The sequence below is a fragment of the Manacus candei genome, unplaced genomic scaffold, assembly GCF_025592945.1.
Source record: "Manacus candei isolate 608988 ecotype Guabito, Panama unplaced genomic scaffold, ASM2559294v1 h1tg000016l, whole genome shotgun sequence".
In the NCBI taxonomy this organism is placed as follows: domain Eukaryota; kingdom Metazoa; phylum Chordata; class Aves; order Passeriformes; family Pipridae; genus Manacus; species Manacus candei.
In genome coordinates, this window is record NW_026138064.1 from 9882049 (window position 1) to 9901622 (window position 19574).

General features: G+C 40.9%; 1 protein-coding gene across 2 annotated transcripts in view; it reads left to right on the top strand.

Annotated features, from left to right (window-relative positions):
- Window positions 1–2590: 2590 nt before the first annotated feature.
- Window positions 2591–19574, top strand: part of RAD23B (RAD23 homolog B, nucleotide excision repair protein) — a 42441-nt gene continuing 25457 nt past the window's right edge. Inside the window, exons 1-3 of one of the 2 annotated variants that reach the window (XM_051782786.1) lie at window positions 2591–2755; window positions 15138–15219; window positions 17788–17867. In XM_051782786.1, coding sequence (XP_051638746.1) covers window positions 2690–2755; window positions 15138–15219; window positions 17788–17867 — 228 coding nt within the window. In that variant the 5' untranslated portion in view covers window positions 2591–2689. Of the gene's footprint in view, window positions 2756–15119; window positions 15220–17787; window positions 17868–19574 lie in introns of both variants that reach the window. The other variant, XM_051782787.1, reaches the window with a different exon arrangement.

Sequence of the window (19574 nt, forward strand, 5' to 3'; positions counted from 1 at the left end):
TCAAATAAATCATCAGGAAAACTTCATCCTTAGCAGTCACGGCCTTTGGAGTTGAGTCCCAGTTTTTCTGAGGCTTTTACAAGCCCTCACAGCAGAGCTAAACAGCCATGGAGTAAATGAACCCTCACCACACCACGGGCAGAACTGCTTCACACTCTACACAGCAACCACAAAAAGCAGAATGCATAGTTTACATTTAACATATTCTGAGCTGAAAAGGGTAGTGAAACTGACACTCAGCAGGAGGTACTTTTATTTGCATGTGAAGATCAGCTCTTACATATCTGGACTTCTGAATGAAAAGTTTGAAAACATGCCTTTTATCTGACACGAACAGATTTAGATCTGGTATCTGGCAACACTGAAAGTGAACGAACAGCATATTTTAAGTTGTAACTATTCATGCAAAAGACAGCCAGCAGTATTTCATCTCTCTCTTTTTTTTTTTTTTTTTAATGGCTCACCATGCAATGCAAGCAAGTTATTCTGCAATGCCAAGAATGCTGGATTCCTACTAGCAACAGTCAGCAGTTTCTTTTTGGTTGTGAAAGCCATAAGAGGCTCTGGCTGTCTGGCAGCTGTGTCAGAGCCCGAGGCGGACGCTGACAGCAGCAGCACCTTCAGCTCTGTGTGTACGTGTAACATGTACCCATTCCCACAGTCCTGCAGGGAGAGGGGTCTCCCACTTTCCCTTTGCCTGCTGGCCCCTGCTCTGCCACGCTGCTGGGAGGAAATGGTTAGCAAGCCAAGCTTACTATGTTAGAATATGTTTTTTATTACAAACATTAGGCTGACAATGTGGCAGAGCAGAGCTTCTCCAGCCATTACACAATACTAGGAAATTTGGAGTTTAATTACATTACAGTATTAGGCTAGCTTGACATCAGTATCCCCTTTTGCAGAAAGACAGCCTTGTTTACAAAGAAAATGCCTTGATCCCAAACCTGCTGATGGAACGGGTTATAAAAGGATCCCACACTTGCCCTTGGAAGAGGTTGTAAGGGGGAAGATCCCACACCTGCCAATGGAAGAAGCTACAAGGAGGGAGATAGCACCTTGCTGATGAGAGAGGCTATAAGGAGTGGGGGCAGGGGTCTTTTTTACCAGCATAGCCTCCTCAACTTTAAAGTTTATTTGTAGCAGTGCTCTCCCCCTACTGCCTAAGGAGCATCAGGGCAAATAGAGTTTAATAACCCATCAAAAGTACACACTAACTACTGAAAGACTAAACTACTAAGCTCATCATGAGTGGGCAGTGTGTGCTCGCAGCCCAGAAAGCCAAATGAATCCTGGGCTGCATCCAAAAGAGTGTGGCCAGCATGTCAAGGTAGGTGATTCTCCCCATCTACTCTGTTCTTGTGAGACTTCACCTTGAATGCTGCATCCAGTTCTGCTGTCCCCAACACAAGAAGAACATGGAACTATTGGAGCAAGTCCAGAGAAGGGCCACAGAGTTGATAAGAGGACTGGACCACCTTTGCTGTGAAGACAGGCTGAGAAAGTTGGAGCTGTTCAGTCTAGAAAAGAGAAGGTTCCATGGAGACCTCATAGCAGCCTTCCAGTACCTGAAGGAGCCACAAAGAAAGCAGAGAGGAACTTTTTGTCCAGAACTGTAGTGATAGGATAGTGAGTAATGGGTACAAATTGAAAGTTAGATAAAAGGAATAAATTCTTCACTGTGAGGGTAGTGAAACATTGGAACAGGTTGCTCAGGGATGCTGTGGATGCCTCAACCCTGGCAGTGTTCAGTGCCAGGTTGGATAAGACCTTGAGCAACCTGGTCTAGTGGAAAGTGTCCCTGCCCATGGCAGGGGAAGGTTGGGAATAGATGATCTTTAAGGTCCCTTCCAACCTCTTAACATTCTATGATTCTATGAAACCAGTACTGCCAGAGCTGAGGTGCTATAAACACGAATGTGTATTAATACGCTTGCGTAACAAGTGATAATCAACTTATCAGCACTGTATGTCTGGGCCCCTCATTTTAAGAATGACATTTTGGTGCTGGACCAGGTCCAGAGAAAGGAATAGGACTGGGGAAAGGTCTGGAGCACCCGGAGCGGCTGAGGGAGCTGGAGGAGAGCGGCGGAGGCTCAGCCTGGAGAAAAGGAAGCTCAGGGGTGACCTTCTCTCTCCCTGCAAATCCCTAACGGGAGGGTGGAGTCGGGGCGGTCGGGCTCTGCTCCCAGGGAACAAGGGACAGGATGACAGAAAACGGCCTCAAACTGCACCAGGGGAGGCTTAGGTTGGACATTACGAGGAATTTCTTCACGGAACAGGTTATTAGACACTGGAAGGGGCTGCCCAGGGAGGTGGTGGAGTCACCGTCCCTGGAGGTATTTAGGGAAACACTGAACGCGGCGCTCAGCGCCAAAGTCTGGGCGACATGGCGGCGTTCGGTCACTGGTCATCGTTTGGACTCGATTCCCTCAGAGCTCTCCAGCTCCGTGACTCTCTATGTTTCTATTCCCGTGTGTCTGTGCGTGTATATTTGTGCACCGCCCCCGGCGCATCCCGCCCTCACACACCGCCGCCGCCTGCGCCATTGCGGGCGCCCCGACGGGCGCGTGCGCGTCTCGCCCTCCCGCCGGAACCGCCTCCTTCTCCTCCTCCTCTTTTTCTCCTCCCCTTCCCGGCTTCTTCCAGGGGAAGGGACGCGGGGCCCGGAGCGCGGAGATCACCCGCCGCCATGCAGATCACGCTCAAGACCCTCCAGCAGCAAACCTTCCGCATCGACATCGACCCCGAGGAGACGGTGCGGATATTCCTGGGCTCCCTCCACCCCGCCCCGGGACGCGGCGGTGGGGAGGGATGCGGGGATCCGTTCCTTCGCCCCCGGGGGGAAAAGAGGGGGATGGAGCCCTCCGGTGGGGATGGTGGGGCATCAGTGAGAGGATGGGACCGTAGGGGTGGTGCAGTGGAGGATTCCTGGGGGTTCGAGGAGGTTTGGGGGGGAGGGAGGGAGGGAGGTGTGAGCGCAGCAGGGGGTGATGCGGAATCCCCTTTACCTCGGGATGCGGCTGGGTGAGGGTGACTTCCCATCGCTCAAGGAAAGGGGCTACCGCGGCCAAAGCCCCTGGCGGAAGGACTTTATCCCTTGTTTTGAAGGAGAACGCCCCGGAGGTGGGAGGTGAGATAGCCCAGGAAGTGGGAAAGGGGGAATAGCCCGGGAGGTGGGAGAAGAAATAAATAAACTCACGTAGAGCTGGGGAGGAGGGGAGCACTACAAATAGCGAAAGTTTTTCCTTTCAGGAATCGAGGTGCCCACACCTATGGATTAGGGGGTAATGGGCACAGATGGTTTATACTGGGAGTACTCGGGTGGGGGAGGGCGGTGCAGCAGAAGGCAAACGTGGTGGTCCTTCCCATGGATTCCCACCAGGAAAGGAGGCGCTGGGAAAGCTGTGGGGCTTTTCTTGTGGGACAGGAATGTGTGTGCAGGAGAGCAGCTCGTGTTTGCTCCCAGGTGCATCGCAGGTGTGTACGCTGTGCTCGGTGCAGGTGGGTGAGTGCGGGGAGGGTTTGTTGTTTTGTCTCGCAGGGTGAGCTGCAGTGATTAATTAACCTGCAGGTTAATTAGGAGGTGAGGGAGTGCACGGGAGACTGCTGATCTCGGTGGAGCGTCCTGCAGAGGTGTTGGGCTGTGTGGTGGGATTCACAGCAGCGTGAATCTCTCCTTGGTGTGTTTACAGTGAGTGTGTGTCTCTCACGATTCTGCGAGCGGGGAGGAGACGTGTTGTGTGCTCAGGTGAATGTTTTCGACCGGCCCACAGGAGTCTACTGAAAAATCCTCAGGGAAATGCAGCGTTCCATGATAAGAGGAAGGGCCTATAAGTGAGTTGGCAGGGTTGGAAGTTGCCTTGTCATCAGCAGGGGTGTTTGCTCTAAAAGCCAAGCCCAGGCACAGTTGTGGCCTTGGTTTGAAAAATTTGAGGAGGCTGGCAGGTGAAGGCTTGCCTGCAGCAGCCTTTCATGTGACAGGTGGGCAGCGAAGCTCTGGAAACTATGGAACATTGTATCTGCTTTTATAAAGTCTGTTTACCCTCTTCCCTTCCCATCTTCAGAAGAAAATAAAGGATGATTGTTAAAGTTGGACTGAGAGCTCATTTGTGCAAGCAGTGTGGCCGAGGGATGTGGCAAATGTCTTGGAGAAGCATGTGTTAGAAACCTTCAAATATTTAAAACATCTGTCCTTCCTGTTACGGAGTAAGGACTCTTCATCTTTTCTCCTGCTCCCTGTATTCACTGAGGTCCTGGGAGGTGAATTCAGGGAGAGGAATGTTGCCAGTCAAAGCCCTCACCAGTTTATGAGGCAGTAGAATGCAATGGCTACAGGTTGGATTGTGGGAAATGAGACTGCACCCTCTGTTTACAAATGTAGATGTTATGGGACCTCAGAATAAGAATGCTTCTCATGAGCATAATATTTCAGGTTTTGGCCAGGAATGGATGGTAAGATAGAGGGAAATATGGGTAGGATTTGAGGAGAACTTTGTTTTACAGAGGGCAGGACGAAGACTTGACCTGTATGGGTAAAAAAATATATAAAGTTTCCTTGGCATACTTTTTTAGAAAATTATGAAGAAATTATTGTTGAAAGTGTTTTGTTACAAAGCATAGAACTTAGTAAAGAAAAGAAAAGTTTTGAGCCTTCTTCTAGAAACTGAATCTTAAAATTGGAAAATGCTTTGAAATGTGTTAAGTAAGTGTTTCAAAAGTATGTGCTTGGAAGTTCTCAGCTCATTTTTGGAAAATACCAATTTTAGCTAAGTGCTAGTTTTGCTAAGTGCTGAATTTGGAGGGTTTGTATTTGCTGCTTGAGGCTCCGTACATGACTCTGGCTTCTTAGATTAATTTTCTAACATCTTGAAACAAATGTGTTTTGTGGAGTTTAGGAGACATTACTTTTAGTCATTGGACCACGTGTGTATTTCTCACACAGAGGTAGGCTTGTTTACTTGGAGCTGTGCCCTTTACTGTGACAAGGCCAAAATCATGTAGTTGTGATAGACAGAGGAAACCTGTTGCTCCAAAGTTGGATTCTGGTCTAGCAACTTCTCCCCTTATTCTCGATACCACATTAATCTGAAGAGACTTGATGTTACCGTGCAAGGTAGCATTCTAACAAGAGTTTATGCTTGTAACTAAGAGTTGTCATTAACAGTAAGGAATATTTAAACAAACCTTCCAGTGAGAATTTGAAACAACACATTTTCTAATAATTAGTTAGCCTTCTTGTGACTTTTTCACAAGAAACTGATCTTTTTCCCCTGTTAAATCAGACAGTTGAATTTTAAACTTGCCTTCCATTATGTGACTTAAATTTTGGTTTAGTTGTGATTTAAAGTATTGGCCAGCTGAGTAGTTTGACTGAACAAAAACTAGACTTGAAGCCATCCTGCTTGCCAAAGTGCTGGTTGAAGACTGTCAAATATTAGGACTGGCTAAAGAAGTTGAAAAGGTTTAGCCTCAGACCCTGTTACTGGGGAAGGCTTGTCATCAAATGGAGAGATTTTTGCAGGCATGGCTGTTTTTGTTGAGTTTTGGGGGTACCAGTGTTGCACTTGGGCTCTGTAGAATGGTGGATCTACCCATGGTGATCATTCTGGTGTTCCATTCAGGGTCCTGGGCATTCAGGCTCAAACAGGAAAAATGAAAGCGTGTATCTAAATGCACAAGCTGCTGCTTCTGTTTTTGGATGTCTGTAATACATTGAACATTATGTTAGCAGCAGGTAATAAGCCCTGTCTGACACAGATGCAGGCCTGTGTACCCACATCCCTTGGCTGAGGTGACAGTGATGACCTTGTAGGCTTCTAAATGTAGCAACTCTGTTGTAGTTATCACTATGTAGACATGAAGCAGGCTTTAAAAAAATCTCAACAAACACTATTAACTTCCTTTGGAAATGAAATGCCAGGCAAAAGTAAGTCTGTCCTGTTTGATTTTCAGCTCCCCTGCGCCATTAACCTAAAAACCTGTTTGTCAAAATGCAGAGGGGTGCAAGGAACATTCAGGATGTCAGGAGTCTTTTGGCCAAGTCTCTGTGTCACATAATTTAGGCTTTCACATTTCACTGTTCCACCACAGTGTTTGAACACCCAGGGGAAGCCAGCTTGTTTAATATCATGTCAGCAGAACACTGAGCTGTGGGAATTTGAGCTTCTCTGTGTTCTGGTGCATCCATAATATGTTTATGCTCTATTGTTAAACCTGTTTATGGCTATTTTTGGATCTTCAGTGCTAGAAGCTCCTGGTCTTTAAGTTTAGAAATTTAGGTTGGACACTACCTGAAGTTCTCTTAAATGTGTGGGGAGTGTGTTCCAGCAAAAATGGAGCGTGATCCAAAGGGTATGTAATAAGGAAGAAGTGAGGTTTGGCAAATACTTCATTTTTTTCCAGATAAAATAGGTATACTGCAAGGAAAAAGATATACTACTTTCATTTTTCAGAAGGCAATGCAATAACAAAGAATCTCCTATTTTCTGGTTTGTAGGGAATATAAAAAACATTTTGGCTTTGTAACAGCAATGAGGTGGTACATATGAGGGAGGAAGGTACTTAATAAGTGTATGGGGGGTGTCTATGGTAAAAGGACAAGTGCTTTAATTCTCTTTAGAGAGTGCAGTCATAAATTTATGAATTACTACAAACTATAGTCTGAAGGGGTAGGACAAAAGAGAATGCTGTTCATGAACCCACGCAATTTTATTAAGTTATATCTGTTTGTATCTATTATTATATTGAGAGCTATACTAAAGCATATAGTAAAAAAAGGAGATAAGTATTAAAAGTCTGTGTAATTTTAAGGCATACTTGGCATCAGTTCTTGTTCTGTTAGGACTAGGAAATGGATACAAATAATGGGTTCTTGTAAAATATATCAATCATCACTGTGGGCTTCTGTTGAAAAAATCCCTCCTGGTCCAGCAGAATAAGAAGGGTTAACACTATTCAGTATGTAAGTGAACAAACTGTAAGTAGTAGAAGTAGTAGTACATTTATTTATCTCATTTTTCTTTTATATAATAGAAGAAGATATAGACATAATAGATTTAATTTTGGTCATTTCAGTTTTACTGAATATGTCGTTTATTGTATTTGTCAGAAAAATTAAATTTACAAAGCAGTTCTGCAAGAATCAGAGACTGTTGCTGGGTGACATAATCAGAGTTGACTTTAAGGCTTGTAACGTATGAAGAAGTATGAACCTACTCCTACTATTTCCTTCCTACATGTCTCAAGGCAGGTTAGTCCAGCAACAGTTGTGGATAAGAGAATTGTATGTGTATTTCCCTGAGAGTTTATAATTTTTAGTGGTTAGAGGAAAAGTGCTCCCATGGTTCCTGTTCAAAATCCAGAAATACCCTTTTGGGTTAAAGATGCCTTTCTGTTTTAAGTCCTGGTGTTTTTCTCTAAGTATTCTTTGATTTTAGAGTGAATATTTTTTTGCTCTTCTAGAGGATTGTTATATTGCTCTTGCATGTCTTCAGGATTTTATTGGTGAGTGTTTGTACTTACACAGTCAGAGGAGGTGTGAATTTGGAGGGTTCGTACTTGCTGCTTGAGGCTCCGTACATGACTCTGCAAAATCGTAACTTCAGAGATTACCAGAGTAAGAGTATCACAGAGCATTTCCTTTTTTCCTATTATTTTCATACTTTGCAGACTGTAGCGTTTATGAGAGTTGTGTTCTCTGATAATTCATGTTTATTTAATAAACTCTCTGGGGTTATTTTTTGCTACTGCTTTGCTTTGGTAGATATTCCTTTTCCTGCTTCCTGGCTAGAGTTAGAATTTTCAAGCAAGGGAAGTTGTTCTCATTCTTAGCTGAGGAAGACTAGGCTTTCACATGTTCAGGAATATTTTCCTTGGATTCTATTGAGCATTCTAATATAATTTCCAGAGAACTTTGGGCAGGATGACACTTATTTCTTTAAAATTTAGTAAAGGAAAGGATAAGATAGGATAAATTACTTAATACAACTAAATTATTTTATACATATTAGAGTATGTTTTTACATGTTACTCATTTTTCGTTGCATTGGCTCTGACCATAATTTTACAGCTGTTTCATTTATAATGTTCTTATCCAGTTTAGCTGTCAGGAATGAAAACTTAGCTTTGTACTTACAATAAATTTTCAGTATTATGTGGTCAGCAATCCAAACTTTCTTGGAACACCATTCCCGACGTGGCCAAAAGACTGAGAATTTAAATATACAGGTTGTACACACTTAAAGATAGTTCTGTACATACTTGTGTCTTATATTTAAAATCTATTTTGCAGGTATGATTGGAAAGCAAGGATATGTGTCCTTCATATGGATAGCAACAGGCTGGAAGGTGTTCCCTTTGAAACTTGGAATATGGAGAGTACTGCTGATTAAAAAGAATTATAGGAGCAGATGATTCTGCTACTGGCTAGCCTCATTGCTGCCCTTGTACATACAGGGGCATGTTTACCAACAAACCCTTTGAAAATATTTTTGTTGAATTCCTAAAACACAGGAAAATACTTTCCTGAATGAGTATCTACAGGTATAAAATAAGGTGGTGTAAACTTAGAGAGCTGAAGGATGCGGCTTACAATGTCTTCTCCCACAGAGGTTTGTGTCTTCAGTCACAGCTCCCTTGGATGGAGTGTATTCACTGAAACAAATCACTCTTTAGTTTACAGGACATGGGGATGTGCAGCATGTCTTACCTAGTCCCTATAAGGGACCCAGATTGCTGTTCTTTGCATGCTGCCCTGCATGGAGTGCCAAAAGAACAGGAAAAGGAGAGGAAAGGACTTGCCACTGCCATGAGCACACCCAGCCAGAGTGTTGTCTGTAGGCTGACTACAGACATTCCTCATGTTTTTGTGTCAGAGGCACCTCTCCAACTGGTTTGCCAGTATGCAATAACGGAAAAGGCTTTTTTAAGAAGTGTCTTTTCATAGTTACTTGAAATGTCTTGTCAGTTATCTTCGTAATCAAACCACTGTGTTGCTTTTACATTCGTAAATCAGTTTGTGTTGTAGAAATTGGCTGCCTAAAGGTACAGGAGGATTGTTCATGCCAATCAGTGTGACCAGGCAAGACTCCCTTACTTAGAGAATGTCAGATTTCTCCTTAAAACAAGCCTTTGTGGGTTCCTAGGCAGAGCTGTCTATAGCCACATCTTTCTGCTTTTCTTGGAGCTTCAGATAGTTGTGTTCCTGTGTTAGTACAAAGCTGCATGTGCACAGCTCTTTTATCACCATCTTGCATCAGAGAACTGGCTGCTAGTGTCTCCTTTTAGGCAGGGCTTAGATCAGTTTGGAAATGCAGGATGGAAGTGTGTAGAGGCCAATTCTGAGATCAGAAATTAATGCTGTTGATCTCTGTGCAGTGTATAACAGCAACTGCTAGATTTATGAATTTCACCTGGATTTAGATGAGCTCGATTTTTGGAGATTAGACAGACAGAGGTAATTGCCCAGAAAGTAAAACATCAGAGCTAAATTTGGATTTTTACCTTACCGGTTCCAGACTATTTTTCTTCCAGACAATGCTGCTGCTTTGTGTACAAACTCCAGCACAGTAAATACAACTAGTAAATATGGAAGTTTATGAATGCCTTATCCTGTCTGTGAGGCTGTTTTTAAATGTTAGAATAACTTTAAATGCCTTGTTTAGTTGAATACAATTGAGGTTTTTTTTCAGGCACTTAATAAGCTCACAAATCTGACTGGCTTCACGACTCTTCCCAATTATCTGTTATAGCTTTGGAGCGTGAAGTAGGGCAATAATCTGTTCATGCAACCACCAGTATGGTCTCCTGACTAAATATGAGTGTCCTGTTTAGAAAGGCAATACCAGGGAACAGTAAATGTAGGTTTGTGTCAGAAAAATCTGCTTTTATAATTTGTAAAAGGAAGTAGCTGGAACCAAATGTGTTCTTAACACTAAAAGTACTGCAAAGTGTTGACTTGTGAGCTGAGTAGTTTCTTTTCCTCTGGAGATTTCAGTAGTAGGCACAATATTTGTTGTTAATTAGTTACTGATCATGTAGTTCGATTAAGGGTAATAAAACCTGTTGCACTGGTCAGTTTGTTGCTTCATTAGCTGGTTTATTGTCTGACACAACTTCATTGTCCTCACCTGACTTGGAGCAGTGTCTATATGATAGTATAATGTATGGTAAATGTGTTTGCAAGGGCAGTGGGAGGGGAAGACTCAGGAATATTAAGCCTAAATTCTAAATAGAAGTGTTCAGACTATTGTATCCTCCCTCAGGGAGAAGGGGGAGAGCAAAGCCTTTTGGACTGAAAGCATTTTGTCCGTGTCCAACCATGTCTTTCCCCACAGTCTGGGAGAAACCTGTTAGTATATTACAGAAAAAGATGAAGAATGGCAGAGAATTATAAGGTAGATTAAAAAAACCTGTTTCTTTGTTAAGAGAAACAGTTCGGTTGGTAGTGGAAGTCCTCCAGAGTTTGTCTTGTAATCCATCTCTTCATAGTCCTTTTATTCACTTGGTAAGAATTTGAGTCAATGTGCTTGCAACAAACGTGGGTAGAGCCCTTCCCAAATCTTCATTCGCAAAGCCCAGCCATGAAGAATTTGAGTACAAATCAACAGAAGCGTGATGGAACTGAAAGAAACAAAGTTTGATTTTTAGTACCTGGCTTCCTGATTGAGGGTCAGACTTTTGGAAATGGCTTTCAAATGAGCAGCATAGACTAATTGAGTCAGGTTTACTAAAAGGTTAAACCCTGAAGATCACAGATCCTGTAGTGATACTTCTCTGCTACATGTGTGCTAGCCACCTGTTCCCAAGGGGAATGAATTTCCACCAGATCAGATGGAAAAAAAAAGGGATGCCTGGAGCCTGTGGAAAACTGGGACTCTCACGTGAAAGGATGCTAAAGGGCTCTTGCCTAGCTTAGCTCACAAGTTTTGGTAGTGTTGCATAAATGTTTTACACCAATAAGCACCATGGGAGGTGGGAAGGCTATACCTTCTTGAATTGTAACATCAGCCCGAGAACAAATGAGTATTAATAATATATGAATTGATTTGGGCTGTAAATTAGGAAAGGGCTTCCAACATCAGAATGAACTTTGTAGCAGCCTTGTGATAGAAGTAGCAAACAACCTTATTGGTCTTCAGGTGGATCAAATTCCTGATGAAGCTTGTGGTGTGGAGGGTTGGTTTGTGGCTTGATGTCAGAAGAGATCCTTTTCAGTTTTGTATTCAGTTTCTCTGCAGATCTTGAGGAATACAGCAGTTTATCTTGCCTGTGTAAGTACAGTCTGTGTAAAATATAAATTAAAATTGATGAAAGTATACTGTTCACTTTTTCATTAGGATTTTTGAAATGTGTCTTTGAATAAACTGATTATTTTTACCTCTTTTGTGTAAGCATATGTATGAGGTAGGAGAAATGAAAACTGGTGTGAGAGGGAGGGGAGGGTGTTTGCTCAAAGGGAACTGCTTGTCTAGATGGAACCCAAGGTTATCTGGAGAAAATTAACTGCGGGGAACAACTGGGCAACTTAGCACTGGTGATTTTGTGAAACACAATTTTAGGATGCCTAGCTGGGATGCAGTTAGGAACTGTTATTTCTTCAGAGGACCCTAATTTTTCAAGTAGGAGTTGATCAGCTCTAACTTTCAATTACATGGCATATATTCTTGAGGACATGGAGTTCAGTCTCTCAATAGCAGGGAGAGTTTTGCATCTAAATTCATAGAGGACAGAGGAAGATCACCTTGTCTTGTAAGTGTGATGTTTCTGAGTCTTTAGAGTAAGTGTTTGTAGATGAATTGATGCTCATTCTTAAAGGTACTATCATAAAGTACAGGCTCCCTTTGAGATGCTGTGAAATTTATTGGGGCAGAAGAAAAATGGGATTCACTGAGGACTGAAATACATTTTGAACTCTGATCAGATTGAATAAGGCTAGGTAGCCTGAAGGATTTTTTTTATGGATCTGTATTTATGAGAAAAATACATCATAACTGTGGATTCAGAAGTTGGCTGTATATTTTAAGCCTGCTTTCTCAGTTTGACAGATCAGTGTGCTGAGTGTGCTTTCCCAAAATTAATTTTCACTTAAGTGTGAACCAATGGCTATGCTGAGGTCTAGATTCTCAGCAACCCAATTTGCTAGTGACAAAAGTTTAGGATGTGGCTTTTTTCAACAGCTCACTGTACCAGCAGCTGGAAGATGCAGCAGTCTTTCTGAAGAACACTGAGAGGGCTTTAATTCTTTTTTTTTTTTTTTTTTAATTTCCCATTTAAAATGGAGCATCTATTTAAATCCTAATGAAGGTGGTTCAGACTACTGTGTCAGACACACAGGTTGTTCATGAGGCTCAGTCTGCTTGTGGATGCCAAGTTAGTTTTCCCAGGTGTAATTCTGTGGAAGCTGAGGGTTCATACTCTTAAAGGTCCTCAGCACATGAAGGATATGTTAGAGCTGGTCCAGAGGAGGCCACAAAGGTCAGAGTGCTGGAGCGCCTGTCCTATGGAGGCAGGCTGAGAGAGCTGGTGTTGTTCAACCTGGAGGAAAAAGACTGTGAAGATCTTGGAACACCTTCCAGTACCTAAAGGGGGCTTACGGGCCATTGACTTAAGAGTTGGACTCCATGATCCCTCTAGGTCCCTTCCAACTCAGAATATTCTGTGTTCTGTGATATAAGAAAGATGGAAACAGACTTTGGAGCAGGCTTGTTATGATGGGGCAGAGGATAATAGTTTTAAACTAAAAGAGGGTAGATTTAGACTAGATGTGAGGAAGAAATTTTGTACAGTGAGGGTGGTGAAACACTGGAGTAGCTGTGGACGCCCCATCCCTGGAAGTATTCAAGACCAGGTTGGATGGGGCTTGGATCAGCCTGATCTACTTGAAGATATCCCTGCTCGCTGCATGGGGGTTGGACTGGGGGATCTTTACAGGTCCCTTCCAACCCAAACTATCCTGTGGTTCTGTGAATACTGCTTCTTGTTCAGCCACTGTCATAATGAACACATTTATTTTCTCAATTCCCTTGGCTCCATAGTGTAAATGGAAGTTTGCCTATGTCTGGAGAGGAGTGCCACCTGCCAAAAGGGGTGAAAGCGTAGCCCTGTCATTTGTCACAGATTTACACAGAAGGTTTTGGAAGAGAACAGTGCCTCAGGTCACTTGGAGTACGTCAGCCACATCATAGTAAGGGGAAGCACTGCACATGAGGTGGACAGCAAAGGCAAATGGAAGTGTTGGAAAATCACTATCAATATTTTACTACAGTAAATATCTGAACTCCTTCTTGTGGATCCAGTTATTGTATAGTAATTAACGTGTATTTAGCGTGTCCTGACCTAGACTATTACAGTTAGCTGTTCAGACACTGTTTGAGAGTACAGATCTTGGTTTTGTTCCCCATAGGTGAAAGGCTATAGTGTGGAATAGAACTCAAAGTAGAAATTTGAAACCAATAGCTTGATTGATGCAGTGGACATGAAACAAGCCTTAATTTTCTTCCTGAAAATAGATTATACCTGTATGTCACATTATATTTGTTACAGATCTATGACGAATATGGTAATGGGGTATAAAAGAAGTGGCTTTGAGACGTTATCTTTGAGTGATTGATACAAGTGCATAAATATATGAATAGGTAAGCAGAGTGTTAAAAACTAGGCATTTGAAAACATAACTGACTTTTAACATGATTTAGGGGATTAACTTGCCCTAGGGCATGCAGGACATTTAACTGGAATTGCCTGAAGTATGTAACAGTTGAAAGCTCAGGAAAAACTCCTTGATGGCTTATCCATGGCCTAAGGAAACTGTTCAGTCGTAAGGTAAGTGACTTCCATCCTTAGTAATTGAAGAGGAATTAACAAATTATATTTTTAGTTTTCAAGGAAATACACTTTAAAAATAAACTTAAATCCAGGGATAGGACAGACTTCTGTAAAGTGCGTGCATGAGAATGATAATGCTTTCAGCAAATCATTATTAAAACAAGTTATGGTTTGACTGTCCTCAGGACTTAGGGATGGCAGTGAGCTGTTTTTAGTTTTCCTATGGAAAAGCAACTGCCTGGTTGGAGGCTGATTCCTAAGCACTTGGCAAGTGCTGGGATGTCATGTATGATACAAATACCAAAAGCATCCTTCCTTCAGCTGCTGAGGAAGAAGAGTTGGCTTCCAATTTTGGTGTAGTCGCACAGAGGGAAGCAATAAGTTGTGGTCTGTGTCTTTGCAGAGTTTTATGAATAAGGTTTTTTGAATATTCAGGGAAAAAAACCCTTTAGAAGATGGTGTTAGCTTGTAGCAATAAGTTCATAACAGATTGGTTGTCTTTGTTTTATGTGTATTGGAAAGTCCATAAGAAAGCAAGAAGAATGACTGTACATACAGGCAGTTTGTCTTAAAACATGACTTCAGATGTGTTAGTGCAGGAATGCTTCTGCAGGAACATTGTTTATCTCCTCAGGACAGCACTGTGGAGTCTTCCAGGAGAATAAGAGTGTTCTGACATGTGACAACAGTGTCATTTGAGCTCTGAATGTGATGCTGTGAAAGTGTGGCTGATACATCAGTGGCCCCTGTAAGCAAGTAAATGTGTAGGCTTAAAATTGCTGTGCAAAAGTTCCAGAAATTACAGTGGAGGGGGAAGAGCTGGAAACTACTGGAAACTACTTATTTAAGATGAGCGGCTGAGCAATTTGCACAAGTCTTTGCATATTGAGACTTCAAGGTTGAATGTCATGGTGATTTTACCAAAAAGAAAAGCATTCCTGGAAGAGAATATTAAGATGATGAAAACCTTCAGCTGTGTATAGCCTGAATGCAGAGAAAGAACAGGGCAAATGGGTCAGCAGATGAAAATATTTTTATCCCCCAAATTTTTCAATTTATTTTTTCATTTTGTTGTACACTTGTACTGGAAACTTCTCATGGAGAAATTATTTATCTAATTTGATTAAGCGCAGGAGATTATTTGACAAGGGAACATATTCCTCTACAAGTGGTTACAGTGACATCCTTGGAAGGCTGATACTTAAGATATGACTGAAACTACTCTTTAGTATTTAAATCTTAAAGTATACTGAATTAGGTTTGTATTGTGAACTATTTTTTTCTTTTTCGTTAAGACTGTTTTTGTGCTTTAGGTAAAGGCACTGAAAGAGAAGATTGAATCAGAAAGAGGAAAAGATGCCTTTCCAATAGCTGGCCAAAAACTAATTTATGCAGGTAATGGATATTCTGAAAATACCTTATATGGATCTGCCTTATTTTATGTTGTTCTTTGACTTTGATGTGAATTAAGTTTGCTAAAGGTTATAAGAATTGAAATGTAGACAGGTTAAAAAACCCCACAAACTCAAAAGCAAACTCATTGTCAAAGGGCACTCTTAATTTTGAATTAGAATTTTTCAGATTTTATTACATGTGCGTCTGTTATCTTTGCTCGTATAGCATGATGTCTTGGGGGTAAGCTCGGTGAAGAAGAAATAACTTTTGTTACAGGAAATCAGGATTTAAGCAGATCAAATCACCTGTTCTGGGTTAATTCTTTTGTTTTGTTCAATTTATTATGTGTATAGCTGAAGCATTTCTGTATATACCTCAGAGAATTAAAAATCAGATTATTTCTTTTGTGTTGACAGAAGAAACTCACCACGAAATCATTGCTGTACAAAGGTACTTCCAGTACTCTTAAGCTCTGTCACTAGAAATGAGTATTATTTACTAGGAAAAATCAGGATGTCAAAAAAAAACCCAAACATGAAATTAACTTTATTTGAGCTTTAATTGACCTGGTGTATTCATTCTACCAGTTATACAGAAATCCATTTTTATTCCTTACTTCATATCAGAACTTAAGTTCTATTCCAGTACTCCCTCTAGTGTTTTTTTCTTCTAAAACCAAGCTTGAAAGAAGCTTTGCTGTTCTTTTCACCTCCTTAATGTACTGCTTTGTAACTAGTGTTGTTTTTCCACTTCTAATAAGTCACTAATTTCAGTAGAGAGAGGGTAATGGCAGAGAAGTTGTCTCTCTTTGTTTGTACAACTCCTCAGGACTATGTTTCTGAGCAAGTTTTATGTCCCTTATACTTCAGTGAAGGGAATGCATACCAAGAACATGAAGGTAGAAGTTGAATGTATAATCAAGAAATGTGAACAAGGCAGAAGGCTTTATGAGATATGTATAACACTCTTAATATTTTGTTTCTATAATTGCAAAAATCAAGGGCTGCATAAGATTGTATGACATGAGTGTTTTCTAAAGCCAGAATGTATTTGCAGTATTATATAATCCTCTCAAGGAGGACATACAGGAAGTAAGATGTAGAATAGAAGCCTACCCAAAGATTGACTGTAATTTTTTTTTCCCTGGAGAAGAGTTACAAGGGTATATTGATGACGTTTTTCCTTTTGTTAAAATGAGCTATAGAACTTTCACAGTTTGGTAAAGCAAAGTGATACCCCAAGTGGACCTGATTAGAGAGGCAGATCTGCTGTGTTGTCCTCTGTATTAGGGTAAAGTCTAGACACCCTGAGGATGCCTCTATATATTTAATATATATATATAAAAATATATTATATGCACAGGATAGATAGATACACACACATACATTTATGGAAGCCTTCCCCAAAATGCCTATAAACCAGAAATCTGTAAGTAAACCTGTCTAGTTGTGAGTCAGATGCTACAGGTGTTGCTGTAACTGCAGTACATGTAATACTTCCTTGCATCTTTGACTATGCAGGACTGGTGGAACCAGTAGGGAGTAGGACAGTGCCACCACCTCTTTTGTGTTCCGGGTACCATAATTTGTATGTATTGCTTGATTTCCTTGCAATCATCAGGATATAGCTATCCTGCTAGCTACAGCCAAAGGGTGTGTTCCGCCCTCATTGAGAAAGGTTATGAAAATGTGTATTTTCCTCCTGAAGTAGAGAAGTGGTCTGTGGCACATCTTCAAAAAATGAATCAATTTAAATTGTAAAATATTTCCTGAAAATTCTGTAGTAGAAGTAGATTATATGTATCTTGCAGAAACACTTTTCTGATTTGTGGTACTGCCTCTAAACCAGCTTATCCTAACAAAAAAAGGCAAAAAAGCACATGGCTTACTGTGTTTCTGGGTTGTTGTAGACATGATGCAAATCTGCTTTGTCACAGTACCACCTCTGCTTGTGAAACATCAAAAGTGGTAGGATAACAAATGTTTCTGGGTTTGTCTGATGGCTTTTTTATCCTTCTGGCAAGGTAGCAAGTTATGGAATGGTTCCAGCTTTTCTAATGTTTTAGCCTTCTTTTAAGAGCAAATTGTTAAAGTTGCAAGGTCACAAATTTGTTTATTTCAGGTGGGTAATGTTCTTATCTGAAGGCCAAACAGAAGATAAGCAGAAAGGAGTTTTCTTACTGTGACTTGAGTGTGTAAGCAGACATAAGTTATTCAATCAAGCTTTTTATATGCTATGGCCTTTTTTCTACATTACTTTTATCTGTGTTAAGGGTCCAGTAAATCTTACAAGATTTAACACTTCTATTTTAAATGTTCTGAAGCATCTTCAACGCTTAGGGCAACAGCCTTCAAGTTGATTAGTAGTGTGGACATCACAGGAGGAAAACTGTAGCTCCACTGCCAAAGGTTAATAGCCAAAACACTTTTTGTAGGATTATTTAATATTTATAAATCTGCATAAAACATGTTTTCATGGGGTCTTTGGAATTGTTTTTATGAGGAAATCCCAAGATTATCTGTTGATCTGCTAAGTAACTTCTTAGTTTCTGTCTGTTCAATTTGCCAGGTAAAATCCTTAATGATGAGACTGCTCTTAAAGAATACAAAATAGATGAGAAGAACTTTGTGGTGGTTATGGTGACAAAAGTGAGTAATCATTATTTTTTTAATAGGAAACTTCATTAATTTCATTTTATTTTTCTTTGTGCTAAGTGATTGTCTATGCTCATCCTTAAAACCAGTGAAACTGGATCATGTGCAAGTTTTGGTCAACAAAACTTTACCTGTTTTTGCAAATAGATAAAAAATACTGCTTCACAGCCCTAGTTTGCCTAGGCTTACTGTTGTTGCTGTTCTGTGCTGAATGTTTATGTCAAAGAAAAAATATCCTAATGGCTGGTCTTACTGTTCATTCTTTCTCTCTGTTATTTTTACACTTACATTATTAACAGGAAGAGGGGAACCTAGGTAGTTTATTGTTAAATCCACTGAATGGAGCTCTTCCAGTCTTGCCATGCTGCTTTTCATAACTCATGGTGGTTTCTTTTGTCAAGCTCAACAGCATAAACCAGTAGAGGCAGGATACATATGCCAATCAACAAACCTGTGAGTTTTGAAAGACTGCAGTGGCAATTTATAAGGAAAGGCTGTGACATGTATTTGAAGCATTTCTTCTCTGAACCAGTTGCCAGATTGCTTCCAGGAATCAAGCCATTGATTTTTTTAGGCATTCCAGAGCCTTGTGATCTGAATAAAATTTGCTTCATCTCTGTCTTGAGATACGAAGTTAATTTTGGAGTTAGAGGTTCTCCTTCTGACAAAGAGAAACCTTTATGTGAGTTTTGCCTGCCCTTTACTTCTGTCTGGTATTGGCTTATTGAATGTAATTGTTGCTGTCTTCTTGAATAAACAGCTTTATAGGCTGTGTTTTGCCTCAGAGGCATTTATCAGTACAGGAAAATAGGTGCAGATGGATTTCAGAGTCCAGTTTTCATTTTGTTGATAGCAGAAGACTCCAGGGAAGTTGTGCAATTGCCATTCCTGGAAGTGTTCAAAAAAATGTGTGGCTGTGGCATTCAGGGACGTGGTCTAGTGGTGGGCTCAGCAGTGCTGGGTTAAGAGTTAGATTCAACCATCTTAGAGGTCTTTTTCAACCTAAACAATTCCATGATTCTAAGCACAGACCTCTCTCTGTGAGAAACTGCTAAATGCAATACTTTCTGATCTAAAGGACCTATGTTTTGGGCATTTCTTCAGCCTTACAGTCTTTTTGCAAGTCTTTAAGCTCAGTTTCCCTTTTCTGATTCTATTGTGGATAAGACATGACTAGTCATGTATGCACAACCAACTATATCTGATGCTCAAAACGTTTTTGTGTTAAGAGTATCAGAATCTAGCAGAAAATAAAGCCACTTACATTCCAACTGTGTTTTTCTGTGAATGCTTATTAAAATGTTACTTGTTGTGCTTGTCATGTTGGAAGCTGTTCATTCTCAACCTCACCTCTCCTTTCAGACAAAAAGAGGAAATAAATGTTTCCTACTTCAAGAAAGCATTGTCTGAAAGTGTTACACCTTGAATAAGTAGTTGTCTTTTGTTAAAGTTCAGCTATTTTGTCTTGGAAAGGCAGGGACTGAGGTCAGTTTTGTCAGCTCTTAGGGATATTCACGGGTAAGGAACTACAGTGAAAATGTAGTTCCATCTCTTATCTGGAAGTTACATACATTGTCAAGAGCTGAATTTCTGAATAATGGGATTAATACTGCATCCAAGCAAAATTCATGTTTCCATTAGAGATGTGAAGATTGAATCACAATTGCATACAAGTATTAACTGCTCTAAATTTGTTGCTGT